Source organism: Notechis scutatus, chromosome 1, assembly GCF_049901735.1.
Source record: "Notechis scutatus isolate UNSWTSFEM ecotype Mainland chromosome 1, rNotScu1.2, whole genome shotgun sequence".
Classification (NCBI taxonomy): Eukaryota; Metazoa; Chordata; class Lepidosauria; order Squamata; family Elapidae; genus Notechis; species Notechis scutatus.
The window spans coordinates 198,302,070-198,316,704 of record NC_142009.1 but is presented as its reverse complement, the minus strand read 5'-3'; the positions used below and the strand labels follow the sequence as shown (position 1 = coordinate 198,316,704).

Genomic DNA, 14,635 nt, shown 5'->3' with positions numbered 1-14,635 from the left:
AGATTTGTGTTGGCAGCCCATTCTACTAACAGCACCCTTCTTAAGTTGGACTTTGACTGAGGTTGTTTTTCTGTAGAAAATGGGTTGGCGTAGACCAGGAGTGTCAAACTCAAGGCCTGGGGTCTGGATCCAGCCCATGGGGTGTTTAGGTCTCGGCCACAGGGCCACCCTGGAGGGCCACGCGCAACCCTCCCTAAGCTCCATTTTTGGCTGCGATGACCTGCTCCAGGCCTGTGCCAGCCAAAACAGTGCTCACGTGCTCCCTGAGCTCTGTTTTTGCTGACAGAGGGCTGGAGCGGGCCGTTGAGTGACGTTGAGCTGGCCACATCCATCTAGCCACACCCACCCAGCCCCATGAGATCAAACACAACCCTGATGCGGCCCTCAGTGAAATTGAGTTTGACACACCTGGTATAGACCATTATCCTTCAATTGTGCTTCAAATGGCTAAGGAAACCTCCAGTCTGGAGGCAGAAGAAAACATGTTGAAAGGAATTCCAGGAGCAGTTTGTTGAACCTCACAAAGTAGCAGATCCTTGGCAGCTGAAAAACTATGAACTGGAATGCTGTTGCTCAGCTGTGCTCAGTTCTCCAGCTGCAACCCTTTCTGGAGTGTGAGGACCTAGTGAAGACAACTCACACCTTCATCACTTTGAGATTGAATGGCTACAACATGGTCTACACAAGGCTGCAAATAAGGTGAGAGCCATGGTGGTGGTGTGATTAGAATGCAGTATTTCAGGCTGACTCTGCCCAGTGCCAGCAGTTTGATTACATTCAGAGACCTAATATCAAAGTGTTGAAATATTTTGTTTACAATAATACCTAAACTAGCATAAGGACTGGTAAAAAGTTACAAGTTTATAACGAGCGGTAGCTCTGTCCTGGGTAAATAAGCATGCTGCAAAAGTTATCTGAAAACAAAATTAAAGACTTGGGAGTTCTTCACCGAAGGCACTGTCTTGCAACGAACCATAAACAAGGGGAGGGGAACTGCACATAAGGGATCCTTGCTAAAAAAATCTTAATTGATTGGTTTATGCCTTTTACTGTCATTGTTAATGATTGGCCTAAACTTTTGAATTAGAAATGTATAGGAGAGGTGGGGAGGAAATGGCGAACTCATCTCTGTATGCAAAATCAGCTCTGTATGCAGCTGATTTTGGCTCTACTTTAATAAACAATTTCCCGATCTTCTCACAAGTGTGTTCCTGCCTTTATTGTAACCCAGCATGGGAATAAACTTCCTCATTTTGCTCACAGGACTACAGGGTCACTGCAACAGCCATAACTCTGAAGACTGATCATAGTTACCATTTGTCCAGGGTAATAAGCCTGAACTGCCGGATGGGTGGCAAAAAAAACAAATAAATAAATACATTTCATGGATGGATGGATGGATGGATGGATGGATGGATGGATGGGTGGGTGGATGGATGGGTGGATGGATGGATGGATGGATGGAGACAAACACCAACAGACAGATATGGTCACTGAACAAACAATTGTTGGTAAGCAAGGATTATCTGTATAATTATATTTTGCCATCTGGTGGTCGGGTCGTCTGGATTTTTGCACCCTAGATCTGGCAGCCCTAAAAGGAAAACAAAGCATTGCTTCCACAATTTCACCACACCAATTTATAAAAAGTAACATGTCCTACTAAAACCTTTATAAAACAACAAAATAAATAACTATACCATACCTTCCCCCTTCCTCCCACCATGACTGTGTAAATGTTAAGAAATCAGTTCACAGATCACATTAAATCATGGTATTTTAATCCTGGGGCATTGAATGAGAGATACATCCATTTTGCTAAATCAAAAACTAACTAAATGGTGGCTTATGATCTGTTAATTCAGTCAATCTGTTGAATACCTTCAGAAGACAGACATGAAAACTAACATTCATGATTTCCCTTCATATCTCAGATGGTTGGAATAGAGACATAACTGTTATGCACATCTACTTGCTTTGTTATCTTAGGAAAGCCATTTCACGGTCATCTGTATTTGGGGGGGGGGGGAATCCAGATGAGGTATCCCAAATTCTCCAAAGATGATTTCATGGTTGTTTCTCTCCTTGATTAGTTTCCATCCATTGGTTGTTGTCTTTGCCCCCAAAACCGTTGTACTTGATGGTACGTGTGTATAGGACTGATAACCCTAACGAGTCATATTTTCAAAGCAGCCTGTTCTCTATATTTTGGCTGCCAAATAAGTGTGAACTGGATCGCTCTCTTAGAAATATGCTACTGGGCTGAATTAGTCAGTATATGTAATTTATTAAGAATGACATGAAATGCTGATGTGAATTTATGCGCTATAGAAAAACTGACGGAAAAAAACCCCAACAAGCTTGTTAAAACAGAACAAAGTATCAATGATGTACCAAAAATGGACAGAAACATTTTGTTTGAAATGTATCTTTAAAATCAAATTAGGGTAAATTGATCGCACTATCGATTTAAACCCTAAAACTGTCGTTTTAAAATAGAAGTAGTTACACTGTTTAAGTCTATAATCAAAGAATACATACTGGGCCCCAATCCAGCTACAACCAGTTGCATCTAAGTCCACTGAAATCAGTAGGCCTGAAGTCAGACCACAAGCTTGGTGCAAGATGTGTGGGTACGTACTTGCCATCGTAAGTTACATTACATTGAATGGGATTTCTTCCAGTTAAGTGTGCATAGAATTGCAATCATGCATCCTGATCGTATGTATATATTGAAACCTTCATGCGGTCAGTGTGACTAACTCCCAAGTGGCAAGGGAGCCTCTTGTTATACCATTAGTCAGGACTACTACATTTAATTGGATTGAAGCCACCAAAGACTTTACAATAGCTTGATATTGTAGATGGAGAAATATCTGGAGTGGAGATAGATAGAAGGGAAGAATCCAAGCAAGCCAATTCGATTCTCTGCCTCAGTTTATGAATGCATCATGGACTCAAATTCATCGATTCTCTGTTTGGTGTTTCCCTTCCGGATCTTCCGATAAGATATTGTGTTATAACGAGAATAACTGTGCCGAGATACATCATTCTTTTTCAGGGCCCCCGGTTGGTCATCGTATTTCTCAGTCTGAGAGGCACAGCTGGGACTGGTAGGAAGGCCTTGGGTGTTATTGTTTTCCTGCCCTTTTATATGAGAAGCCATGCTGTTTTCCTGTTGAAATTCATCTTCTTCTTCACCTTCCCAGTCTTCTTCTGTTAGGCTCTCGTTGTCTTTTAGCAGTATTTCTTCTTTCATTCGCTCGCTGGTCTCGTTCAACTGTATCTTTCCTTGCTCCACCTCTGTTTCTGTCGGGCTGCTGATATTTCCATCCTGGAGCTTAGACGGGGCGTTTTCTTCCCCCTGAAATTCTTTAGTACTTAAAGCGGCAATTTTCTCGTGGAGCCCTGTAACGAATAACAACACTCACAATATAGCAATATGCTAACAAGCAGACCGTGCAAGCTTGTCTGTCTCAACCCATCCGTTCACTACAGTTCCCTCCTAGGAAGGGACTTCAGGATCATCACATACTCGTTTGATTAACTTTTGGTGTAGCTTAAAAAAAACCACAACCCAATAAACACCCCACCCTTTAGACAGACTTGACTTCTGGCAATTGCCTGGACAAGTCCATGTGGTTATCTAGGCAGCATTTGCAGAAGCGGTTCATCCTTGTCTTCTTCCTAAGGCTGGGAAAGAATGGTTGGCCCAAGATCGCCCATCTGACTTTCATGCCTAAGCAGGGGTGAGCTTCAAAAATTTTAGCAAAGGGTTCTCTGCCCAGTTGCTGGGTGGGCATGGCCCTGGTGGGTGTGGCCTAGTAAGCCTCCTGCACCACAGTGGGGGGGGGGAGTTTTTGCCGTCCCCGGGCTCCGGAGGCTTTCCTCGAGCCTCTGGGAGAGTGAAAATGGCCCCCCTGGGCTCCAGAGGCTCTCTGGAAGTTGGAAACGAACTTTCAGGAGGCCCGTTTTTCACCCTTCTCAACCCTCCACATGCGCGCTGCACTTACCTGCATCCAAAACGGGTCACTCCTGTGGGGCGCAGGGGGGCAGCCAGGAGTGGGTTTTGGGGGGGGTTCCCCCGAACTGCACAGAATCTTAGCTAGGGGCTGTCCCGAATCCCTGCGAACCCCCGGCAGCCCACCCCTGTGCCTAAGGCTTAACTAGAACATGGTTTCTTCACTCTCAATCCAGCACCTTAATTACCACACCAGAATTGGCTCTACTGTACTGAACTGTACTGAACTGCTGGACTAGCCTTATGTTTCCCGTGTCTGTTGGAGACGATCGCATCCTTGATTAGTTTTATGCCTGGCATCTCCACCAAAGTCTTGTCTTCTAGGTTAGCCATTATCTATAGATTCTATACAGGCAGTCCTTGACTTACAACAGTTCATCTAGTGTTACAACGGCACTGAAAAAAGTGACTTATTATGACCATTTTTCAGAGTTACAACCTTTGCAGCATCCCCATGGTCAATTCAGATGGTTGGCCACTGCTTTATCCTTATGACCGTTGCAGTGTCCTGGGGTCACCTTTTACAACCTAGGGGGCGTGCATAAGCGCACCAACGTGCCTACCATCCCTGTCCTATCGTTTCATTTATTTTTCTTATATGTATCCATGTATTCATAACTATGTTTTTACTTATACCTATTATCTTGTAAGCAATTGACAAACCAAATAAAAACCTTCTGACCATCAAAGTCAATGGGGAAGCCAGATTCACCTAACAACCAGGTTACTAATTTAACAATTGCAGTGATTCACTTAACAACTGTGGCAAGACAGGTTGTAAAATGGGACAAAACTCACTTAACAAATTCTCACTTAACAGCATAAATTTTGGTCGTAAGTCAAGGACTACCTGCATTAGAGTTCATATCCAACAGCCCATTCAGGGATTCCTTTCCTTCCTTAATGATGTTACCTCTGAATTAGAGATATACTTCTTTTTCAGACTACTTGCCTCGCCCTTTGGACATATTGTGGCGGCCTCTTTTCTACCCAAGCTTTAATGCATTGTGCTAATCTGCCTCCATCTGCCTTATGCTATCACCAAGGCAGCAGTGTTCTAAATCTTCCTCTTATTATTTTCCAATAGTTGCATTGTAACACATGATGAATTTGGGCAACTGCCCTCAGCCTGATGTCTTCCAGATCTGCTGGATGCAACTTCCATTATTTCTAACAAATATAATCAGTACTTATGTCCATCGGGATGAAATCTTATACTTCTGAAGGTCTCCATCATGTTAGGAACCACAAACTCCACAGTTGTAAACATGGATCTCTAAAATAGCAGCCAATGTCCTGCACTATGCTTTTGGGTTCATCTGTGTCTATAATATAGAGATAGCCATCAATCTATTCAGAATTGTTAGTTCTCAAAGACTCTGAGGAAGGGAACTTTTAACACCAAAGAAATATTAACAAGCATACCCAAAAAAAACCAAGTGGGCCATAATAAGGACAATGATTTCTCAGAAGCAATTGAGGACATCTACTACAATAGATACCTTATCAGTAACATAAATTGATGTCATTTTCTCAGCCATCCTGACAAATTTACCAAGCCACATCAAAAATCTTTAATATTTAATAGTTATAAGTGTATGTGTGTATTCAAAAGCAGGCCTCATAATTGGGGGACGTTGGGTAGCTTGTACATATAATTGATCAGTCAATATAAAATGTTACATAAATAACTATATCTTCTTGTCCTGACGATATAGTAATTCATGCATAGTTATCTAAGCTTTTTATCTCCACTTTCTCATTATTTTTTGTTTGATTGTTGATAAGTGGAGAGGAAGGGAATCAATAGATTTTCTCAGGAACGAGAAAAAAAAAAGTTTTGTGTTTTATTTCCTGATTACCAAACTAGAAAACACTAACCTCCAGGCGTCATTCCCACAAAAATATAAGTCTGAAGATAAATACGTTGAAGCTGTTTCTGGGGGCCTTCACCCAAAATCATTTTGTAAAAGTTCGGTGTATGTCTGTCAGCACTGCAGGACAGGCAGAAACTTGTGTCTTCTTGTGCCCCTTTCGGTCACTGGATAAGTATGGTTTCTGACACGCAGTTAAAGTGGCTCTAAATGATTGGAATGATTTGCCAAGCTTAGGGATGTGAAATGTGAATCGTGGGCACTAATGCAGTGTGAAGGCTGTGAAATCAGACACTTAGAAGCCCTGTGCAAGCAAAAGCCTTCACTGAACAAAGTTAATTCAACCTGATGTGCAAAATGGGATTTGCACTAGCCTTGTGCTTTAAAATCCACAGGGAAGAAGTAGCATTGAACGTTTTCATTCGGTAGGAGATATGCCAGGATTTACCATACACCTGATAATTTAAAAAAACAACAACACCTCTATGCTTAGAAAGATCTGCAATCATTTTGGGACAAACAGAACAGTGAAAATACTTAATGCCACTAACCCTCTAGTTTCAGCTTTGAGATTGATGTGGTAATCCCATCTTCCCTTGATGGTGAAATTGTAAAGAGCCTGAAAATAAACCAGGACTACCTCTAGACATAAACAATCAATAGATGGCAAAGTTGGTCAGTGGAATATTTAATAAATGGCAACTCAGGTTGCAGAAAACCCAAGAAGAAAAGAGTTGAACTTTCAAAGAGATTCCATCTTTGTGATCTCACAGGATTCCATGAGAGCCGGAGAGTCCTATCACAATTTCCAAGATTTTATACTCTCGGCTCATAATTCTTGCACTAAAATGTATTGTCAAAGCCTCTATGATTCTTACTCCCTTGATTGTGCCTTCCTCTAAGGGACTGGTCCCTTACTTTAAAGGTAAAGGTAAAGATTGCCCTTGCACATAAGTGCTACTCGTTCCCAACTCTAGGGGGCAGTGTTCATCTCCATTACAAAGCCGAAGAGCCAGCGCTGTCCGAAGATGTCTCCGTGGTCATGTGGCCGGCATGACTAAACGCCAAAGGTGCACTGTTACCTTCCCACCAAAATGGTCCCTATTTTTCTACTTGCATTTTTAACGTGCTTTCGAACTGCTAGGTTGGCAGAAGCTGGGACAAGTAACGGGAGCTCACTCTGTTACGTGGTGCTAGGGATTCGAACCGCTGAACTGCCGATCGACAAGCTCAGCGTCTTAGCCACTGAGCCACCATGTCCCTTATTCCTTACTTTATGCCTATATAAAAATGCATAAATGGCATCAATGGGGGAAAATGTACCAATCTTCAGAGATCTCAAGGCAGACATTGGATTCATACGTAATGTTAACCCGGAAAGTGTTGGGTTTGGCTTAGCCTCTTGTGGGAAGACAGTGAGTGTGCTTTATTTAGCAAATTGAACAAGCCATGGCTAGGGAGGGAGCCTCACCAAAGTTTGCTAAGCATCATTTGCCAAACTCCTGTGTAGGTGAAGAGTCAACTTCTCAAAATGTCCTGTGAAGGACAGAACTCCACTGTAGGAAGACTTGTTAGGGAGTACAGGCAGTCCTCAACTTACGACCACAATTGAGCCCAAAATTTCTGTTGTTAAGGGAGACATTTGTTCAGTGAGTTTTGCCCCATTTTATCATCTTTCTTGCCTCCATTGTTAAGTGAATCACTGCATTTGATAAGTCAGTAACCTGGTTGTTAAATGAATCTGGCTTTCCAACTGACTTTGCTTGTGATAAGGTCGCAAAAGGGAATTATATGACCCTGGGACACAGCAACGGTCATAAGTATGAACCGGTTGACAAGCGTCTGAATTTTGATCATGGGGATGCTGCAAAGGTCGTAACTGTGAAAAACGGCCATAAGTCACCTTTTTCAGTGCTGTTATCACTTTGAATGGTCATTAAACAAACTGTTGTAAGTTGAGGACCACCTGTACCTAATAGGGACTGGGGCCACTCAAGTCTTAGATTTATATTCTAAACCAGGGGTCAACAACCACGGCTCTGGAGCCGCATGTGGCTCTTTCATTCCTCTGCTGTGGCTCCCTGTCGCTCAAAATATGTCACAACCCGCCGGCACTCAATTTATTGTGCTTTTCAACCTCTGGTGGGCCAACCATGGGTAAATCCAAGAAAAGAAAAGTTTCAGAAGAAAACAGAACATTTAATTCAACTACATATTCTAGTTTTATAGCCGCTCAGGAAATAGGAAGGGTCTTGTGGCTCCCGGTGTTTTCTGTGGGAAATGGGTTCAAGTGGCTCTTTGAGTGTTTAAGGTTGCCGACCCCTGTTCTAAACCAACTATTATGTGGGATTATGTGGGGTTTTTTTTCTTTTTTAGAAAGATCTTCTATTGTACATGTCTTCAAATATAACAAGCAATGAAACTAGGCTTTGTCTGAGTCAGCTAGCAAATCCATTTGCACACCTTCTCAGCCATTACCTGCCTATCTTTTTGAAAGAGGCAATGCTTTGCCATCTCTCAAACCAGGAGATCCTTTTTATTCCTTAAGTCACCTTAGGAACGGCATTGTTGAAAACTCAGCTATAGTAACCACAGTTAACAGTCGTAAAGCTGTATCAAGCAGTCACTTTAAAAGCGAAAGTAAATTTTCCCTTTTGTACATGCTCCTATCTTCTATATGAAGCAGTGGCTCAGCTTATAAGGAGCAGGCTATGGCAGTTTTGGATTGGATCCCAATAATGGGGAGCCACGTTGAGCCCATGGATACGAGAGAGTTCCCTGGTTTTTTAGAAGGATTTCTCTTGACAAAACAGCGTAAGAGATGCCTACAGCACTGTTGGAAGGAGACAAAAAATGAACTCCACTGAGCCCAGGTATTGTCTTCCTTAGCCATTATGTCATGACGATAAGGGTGGGAAAATGTAATTATTGTGATGGATGGAAGGAACAATATTGAGGAACAGGAAGAAGAGTTACTACAAAAACAATAGTTAGATAAAAGAAACTTGAGTCTGGGCCAAAACTGTTATCTGAGAAAGCATCTCAGAAAAGACTTTCCCTAATTCTCATGAAAATAAAGGAAAAGAGGGTGGAAGTCCCTTTAGGTATGCAAGATTCTATAATCTTATAATAAAAATAGTGTTAACCTGCATGACTTTAGTTTCCTAATCTGCCTACCTCAATGGGCTGACAGTTAATTTTCCATTCTCTCTGTGCATCTACAGAGAGTTGGTCAGTAATCCTGTTTAGATGGCACAAAATGGATGTAGTAAATCCATCCTGGCAATCTTTGACTTTTCAGTGGTTTTTGATACCATCGCTCATGGTATTCTTCTGGAGCAGCTCAAGGGATTGCAATAAGAAGGCATGTGCCACAGTGGTTATCCTCCTTCCTCTGTGGCTGATTCCAGTCAATTTTGGTCAATGGGAAGCTATCAAGTTCAAGGCCTCTGCTTTGTGGAATTCCTCCAGGTTCTACTACAGGGGTGAGCAATTCATTTTCTCAAGGGGCTACATAAGAAACTGGGACTGCTGTGGAGGGCCACCATTGCTGATGCCCTGCTCCCTGATGCTAATGCCATACCCTAACAATGACATCATCCCATCTTCCCCTTGCAAATGATGCTCCATCCCGCCAACGACAGTGGGCTGGATTGAAACAATCTGTAAGCTGGATGTGGCTGGTGGGCTGTTAAATGCCCAGGTCTGGTCTACTACCTCTCCACTTCTTTTTAATTCCTATAAGGAGCCACGGTCGGAGATCATCCATTGACACTGGCCAACTTATAATGTGTTGATGATACCCATATGTTTCTGCTCTTGGTCAACCAAATGAACACTGTCAAAGTTCTATCTGACTGTCTGGAAAATGTGGGGATCTAGATGGAGAAGAACAAGCTCCAGGTTAATCCTAGTAGGATCAGGTAGCTGTGAGTTTTGATCACATCCAATCCAGTGATTTTTTAAAAAAATCTTTATCTCTGAATGCCATAACACTCCTCCAGAGTTGGTGAACAATTTGGGGGTCTTTCTGAGCTCATGGTTTCTAGTTTAGAAGGCTTTTCCAATGATGCAATTGTTCCTGTTGTCAGACCAAGAGGCCCAACTCATGATAAATCATGCCTTAGTCATCTGCCAGCTGGATTATTGCAATGTGCTTTATGTGGGACCGGCCTTGAAAAACATTCAGAAGCTGCAACTGGTTCAGAATATTTCGACATGGGCAGTTTTGGGCAGTTATCTCTTGTGAGCTGCACTGGCTCCTCGTTGGCTTTTAGGCACAATTCAAAAATGCTGGTTGTCCCCTATAAAGCCCTACATGACATGGGACCATCTGTCTCTGGCCATTGTGCTTTGCCCACTAGACTCTGCAGGACTGGCCTTCTATTAGGAAATATCATCTTGTGGGACTTAGAAGTTATGCCTTCTCAGTTGTGGTGCCTGCTTCATGGAACAATGCCTCCAAGAGATATGATATCCTTAACCCTTAAGCAAGCTTTACTTTTTCTGACCCTTGGATGGTGGGGTAGGAATAATGGGTAGTAATTGATCTCTTGATTAAAACATTATCAACTATATGTCGAGATAACAATTCTGTTCTTGGATCTAGGGATGTCACAAATATAGTGAGGATTATATTTTCCTCTTTGCTCATCCATGAGCTTAATACACATTGTTATTTGTTTATTTCCTACCAGATAGCAACAAGAAACATGGCAGCAATATGCAAAACAAAACATCTGCTTCTATATGATTATCTTGTAATGCCATCAATTTCTGGTAAGGAACATGTGTCTTTCGGTCATTCTTAGAAAATTGTTTTTAAAAAAATCTCATCACTTCTTGTGAAAGTGCTATATACCCACTTGCTCAAAAGGAAGCCAAAGGTAAACTGGGCAGAAAAGAGAATTCTGGGATCCTGGAGAAATTGTTTTATGAATGACCATGGCAGCCATTTTGTGAATAAGCAAGCCCTTTTCCATAACATCCATTTTGTGAGAGTACCTGTAACGTGCTTTAAAAATTGCAAATGTGCCTCTAATCCCAAAAAAATGCCAGATTTAAATGTGGGACTAGATATATTGCTTCTTGTCATTGCTGCCTTATAGTGAATAAGCTCAAAAAGGCTGTTACAAGCTAGCTAAGATTTTCCAGCCAACAGAGAAATATTGCCTTCCAAGGTTAATCATGGCTTTTGCAGATCATCTTAACTAAAACTGCAACAACAGGCAAGGGTTAACCGCTCCCATGACTGTTTTGATTCTGCCACTCTCTCACACATTTATGGCAGCTATTTCCACTAAGGCCAGGTATGACCTCCAACCGAGGAGAAAAAAAATGTAGACTACTAATCTATTCCTGTAAGAAGCCTTTTTTTAACCTGGTTACATTCAAATGTGGACCACATCTTTTCAACCCAGCTTGGCTATTACAAAGAGCCCTTGAAATAATATTGGCTTGAGAGATGCTGTTAGGTAGAAAAATTAGGCTATAGTGAAGTCCTCATACTTTGATGGAGCATAGCTATAATTAATTTAAATCTGAAGCAGGCTAAACATGTTAAGTAACCTATTAAAATAAACTTGAAGCCACTTCTCTATAACTCAAGTTAGATCATGATGCAATTCACAATATTCATGATGTTTCTCTACTTCCAAAAACTAAGTGTATTTCTCACCGTCTCTGGATTCTTCTTCACAGACTCTTGATTCCTGATAAACGAGACTATTTTTTTCTTCATTTTTTCCTTCTGGCTTTCCTTGAAAACATATAAAGTATAAAACTGATATTTCCCTAAAAACGAGGCTTAGTAATTATAAATTGCAGTTATTAATCCCTTTACCATACAGTTCAGCTGGGACTCTAAGTGAACTGAATTTGCAATTAAACTGGCTTTTTTTCAAGACTGAGGATTTATAAGTAAAGACAATTAAAATTATCAGCCTGGGGCATAATTCAGCCACAGTACAACTCTTTTAAGTCAGACTGCTTTCAACAAGAACATGTAGTGCACATGATTACATTTCTTCAATTTGAAATAAATAAGAATTAAATGTAGTTAATTTTATCTAGACCTTACTTAAAATAAGGAATGTATTTGTTTCTTTACATTCTCTTTAAATGCTCAGAAGATTTTGTTTTTTAATCTTCGGTTTAAAACCTTGGGTTACTATTTTTCAATCTTAAAAAATGTAGCATTCTTTAAAAATTGCTTCTGAAATATGAAATATGGTTTCAGAAGCAAAGTAAAACAAAATGCAAATTCATTATCCATTTTTTTTTTCTAAAGCTACTGGAAATGCCGATGTCATTTTACCTTGAAGCTCTTTTGTAGCATCCGAAATTTGATGTGTTGAATTCTCTGCCAAATGTTTGGCACCTTCTTGATTTTCTTCTATAAAGGGAGAGCCAGGTTTAATCTCTGTAATTTCATGTGGCCGTATCTCAGAAGAATTAGCTAGTTGATCAATAATATCAATGACCTGGAGCTGAGGTTTTTCAGAAGACATGTCCCAATTAATACTGGTCGGAGCTTGGCTATCTTCTGTCATGATTAAAGTAACGTCCAGTTGCTTTCTTGCAGATTTGTATCCAGTGACAATTAAAAATCCTGTAATTATTGCAATATTCAAACCAATTGTTCTGTGTGGGTTTGGGTTTGTGTGTGGAATAAAGAATTGTTGAAGAATCAACAAGCTTCTCTTCCCTTCCCTTCAAGTTGTTGTAACCAAAATAGAGAATAGATTTGTCCTGGGTTTGTCCAAGCTCTCCTCACAAAAAAAAAAAAAAAAAAAAGCCAGCCAATCGGTAGCTCTCCTGTCACTTAGCCTTTCTGTTGCATAATAAATGCACTATTTTTAATTTACATAAACAAACAATCTACAAGCAACAAAGCTTTTTGTGCTGGTATGCAAAGCTGAGCTTTCCGCATATCAGCCCCATTGAAATAAGCGGAGATTTTTGTCCATCTACCATAAAGCTTCTTTGTCCGCCTGCCTTGAAACAAGAGTGTGATTGTCCCAACCTTTTAATCTATACCAAGTGACCACCTTGAGGCACAGTACTGCGGTATAAACTGATTAACATTCCCCAGTACGTTCTGCTTAAACCTTGATATCCTCCTGGATCAGACAAAGAATTCATTTGACATTTGTGAAAGAATAGAAGTGGGCACTGGGTAATCTTGCATGTGATTGTATCACTTTTTTCAAGATGTGTTAATCTGCCTTTTCCCCCATTTTTGACCTGGTATTTAAATAATTAAAATAAAGTCTTACATATGATAATTATACTCTTTTTTTAAAAAAAAATGAATGTATTAGAAAAGTAGCCACAAAGTCTAAAGTTGTTGATGATGTCAAATGAGACACTTTTAGGGTTGTTTGAGTCAAGGCAGCAAAAGGGAGATTACCATTTAGCGACACAACTGTCAAGTAAATCTTGAAGATCTGCCTTCAGTTCTATTTCTCTACACTCTTAAATGTTTCAGTGACTTGTCTGAACATTACAGGTCAAGGAGACCACCAAAGTGTCTTTCTTCCATCCCAGGACCCAGGGGATAATATCAAAAGATTGATTTACAGCATTGCTGCACCACAAAACCTCAAATCGGTCTTTTAACACACTACCTTTCTCCATCCAGATTCCAAAAACTATTTGGCATAGGTATCTTATACAACAACCTGTAACATTATGCGTGTGGCCATTCTCCTGATAAGCTCCAGTGGTGTGCTGCAAAACTCTTTTCTGGTGGATATTGTTATGTATCTCCAAGGCATTACCACTGCATGCCTTGCTTGTCCTGCCCAAATGCAAAGAGGCCCGCTACCTGTCCGTCAAGGATGTGAGCATCCAACATAATCTTGCCCCAGCCCACAAGAAGAGCAGCCTCTACCTATATTTTTGTTCTTTTTTGTTTCCCATCAAAAGTGGAATAATCCCATTTCTGCCATATAGTTAATGAGTGACAGAATAAACAGGATGGAATGTTAGAAGTGCATATTTTATAAAATTCGGCCAAGAAATTTCTTCTGTAAAAAAAAAAAAAAAGCAATTTAAGTTGAATGATATTCCCATTGAAGATGTAAGCATTATTGCGACGAGAATAGCCTTTGCACAGGGATGGAAGAAAGAAAAGATACCATCTGAAGAAGACTTGACACAAAAAATAATGGATTGTGCGGAACTGGATAAATTCACAATGGAATTAACAGGCAAAGATATTTCGGATTATTACGTGGTGGTACAAGGTGGTGGAGGATAGAAATAAGAGTTGATGTTTAGGTATAAAAGGAGATATATATATTAATAATGACACGAACACTGTTAATGTGAATAGAGATTTGTATTTCTGGTTTTTTAAAAATAAAATAATAACAAAAAATAATAACAAAAAAGAAGATGTAAGCATTATATTTCTCTCCATTTTTTTCTTCCATAATCAAACTGCTGGGTTCAATTTCAACACTGAGAAATGGAAAAAAAGCCCAGAAGCTTGAAGTCTTTGCTGAGATTCTGCTAGTAACCGAATATATGGTCTCTGATGGTCAGTCATTACTGAGAAACAAAGTGGAGGTGGTTAATGAATGCCATGTCATTAAGCAATAGACCTTGTACATGATAGCATTCATGAAAGAGATGTCTTTACTGTTGTAGGGAAATGGCATTGCCTGAAAATCACCTCCCCAAGCAATTGTCTTCTCCTTACAAGCCCATACTCAGATTGCAATCTTTGACAAGG

At 40.5% G+C, this 14,635-nt stretch overlaps 1 protein-coding gene across 1 annotated transcript; it reads right to left on the bottom strand.

The window, feature by feature from the left end:
• Nucleotides 1-1,759: 1,759 nt before the first annotated feature.
• ERMN (ermin) lies at nucleotides 1,760-12,641 on the bottom strand. Its single transcript, XM_026674484.2, has 3 exons — nucleotides 12,212-12,641; nucleotides 11,573-11,653; nucleotides 1,760-3,408 (listed from the first exon to the last, which is right to left on the bottom strand). The coding sequence occupies exons 1-3, from the start codon at nucleotides 12,444-12,446 to the stop codon at nucleotides 2,939-2,941; spliced, it is 786 nt and encodes a 261-aa protein (XP_026530269.1). The 5' UTR covers nucleotides 12,447-12,641; the 3' UTR covers nucleotides 1,760-2,938.
• Nucleotides 12,642-14,635: the final 1,994 nt, after the last annotated feature.

What these genes read in the sequence shown, in the direction of transcription:
- ERMN (XM_026674484.2), bottom strand. Translation starts at nt 12,446, where the DNA reads ATGACAGAAGATAGCCAAGCTCCGACCAGTATTAATTGGGACATGTCT. An exon ending in TGCTACAAAAGAGCTTCAAG is followed by an intron (nt 11,654 to 12,211) that starts GTAAAATGACAT and finishes TATGTTTTCAAG; the next exon opens with GAAAGCCAGAAGGAAAAAAT. An exon ending in TGAAGAAGAATCCAGAGACG is followed by an intron (nt 3,409 to 11,572) that starts GTGAGAAATACA and finishes TATTCGTTACAG; the next exon opens with GGCTCCACGAGAAAATTGCC.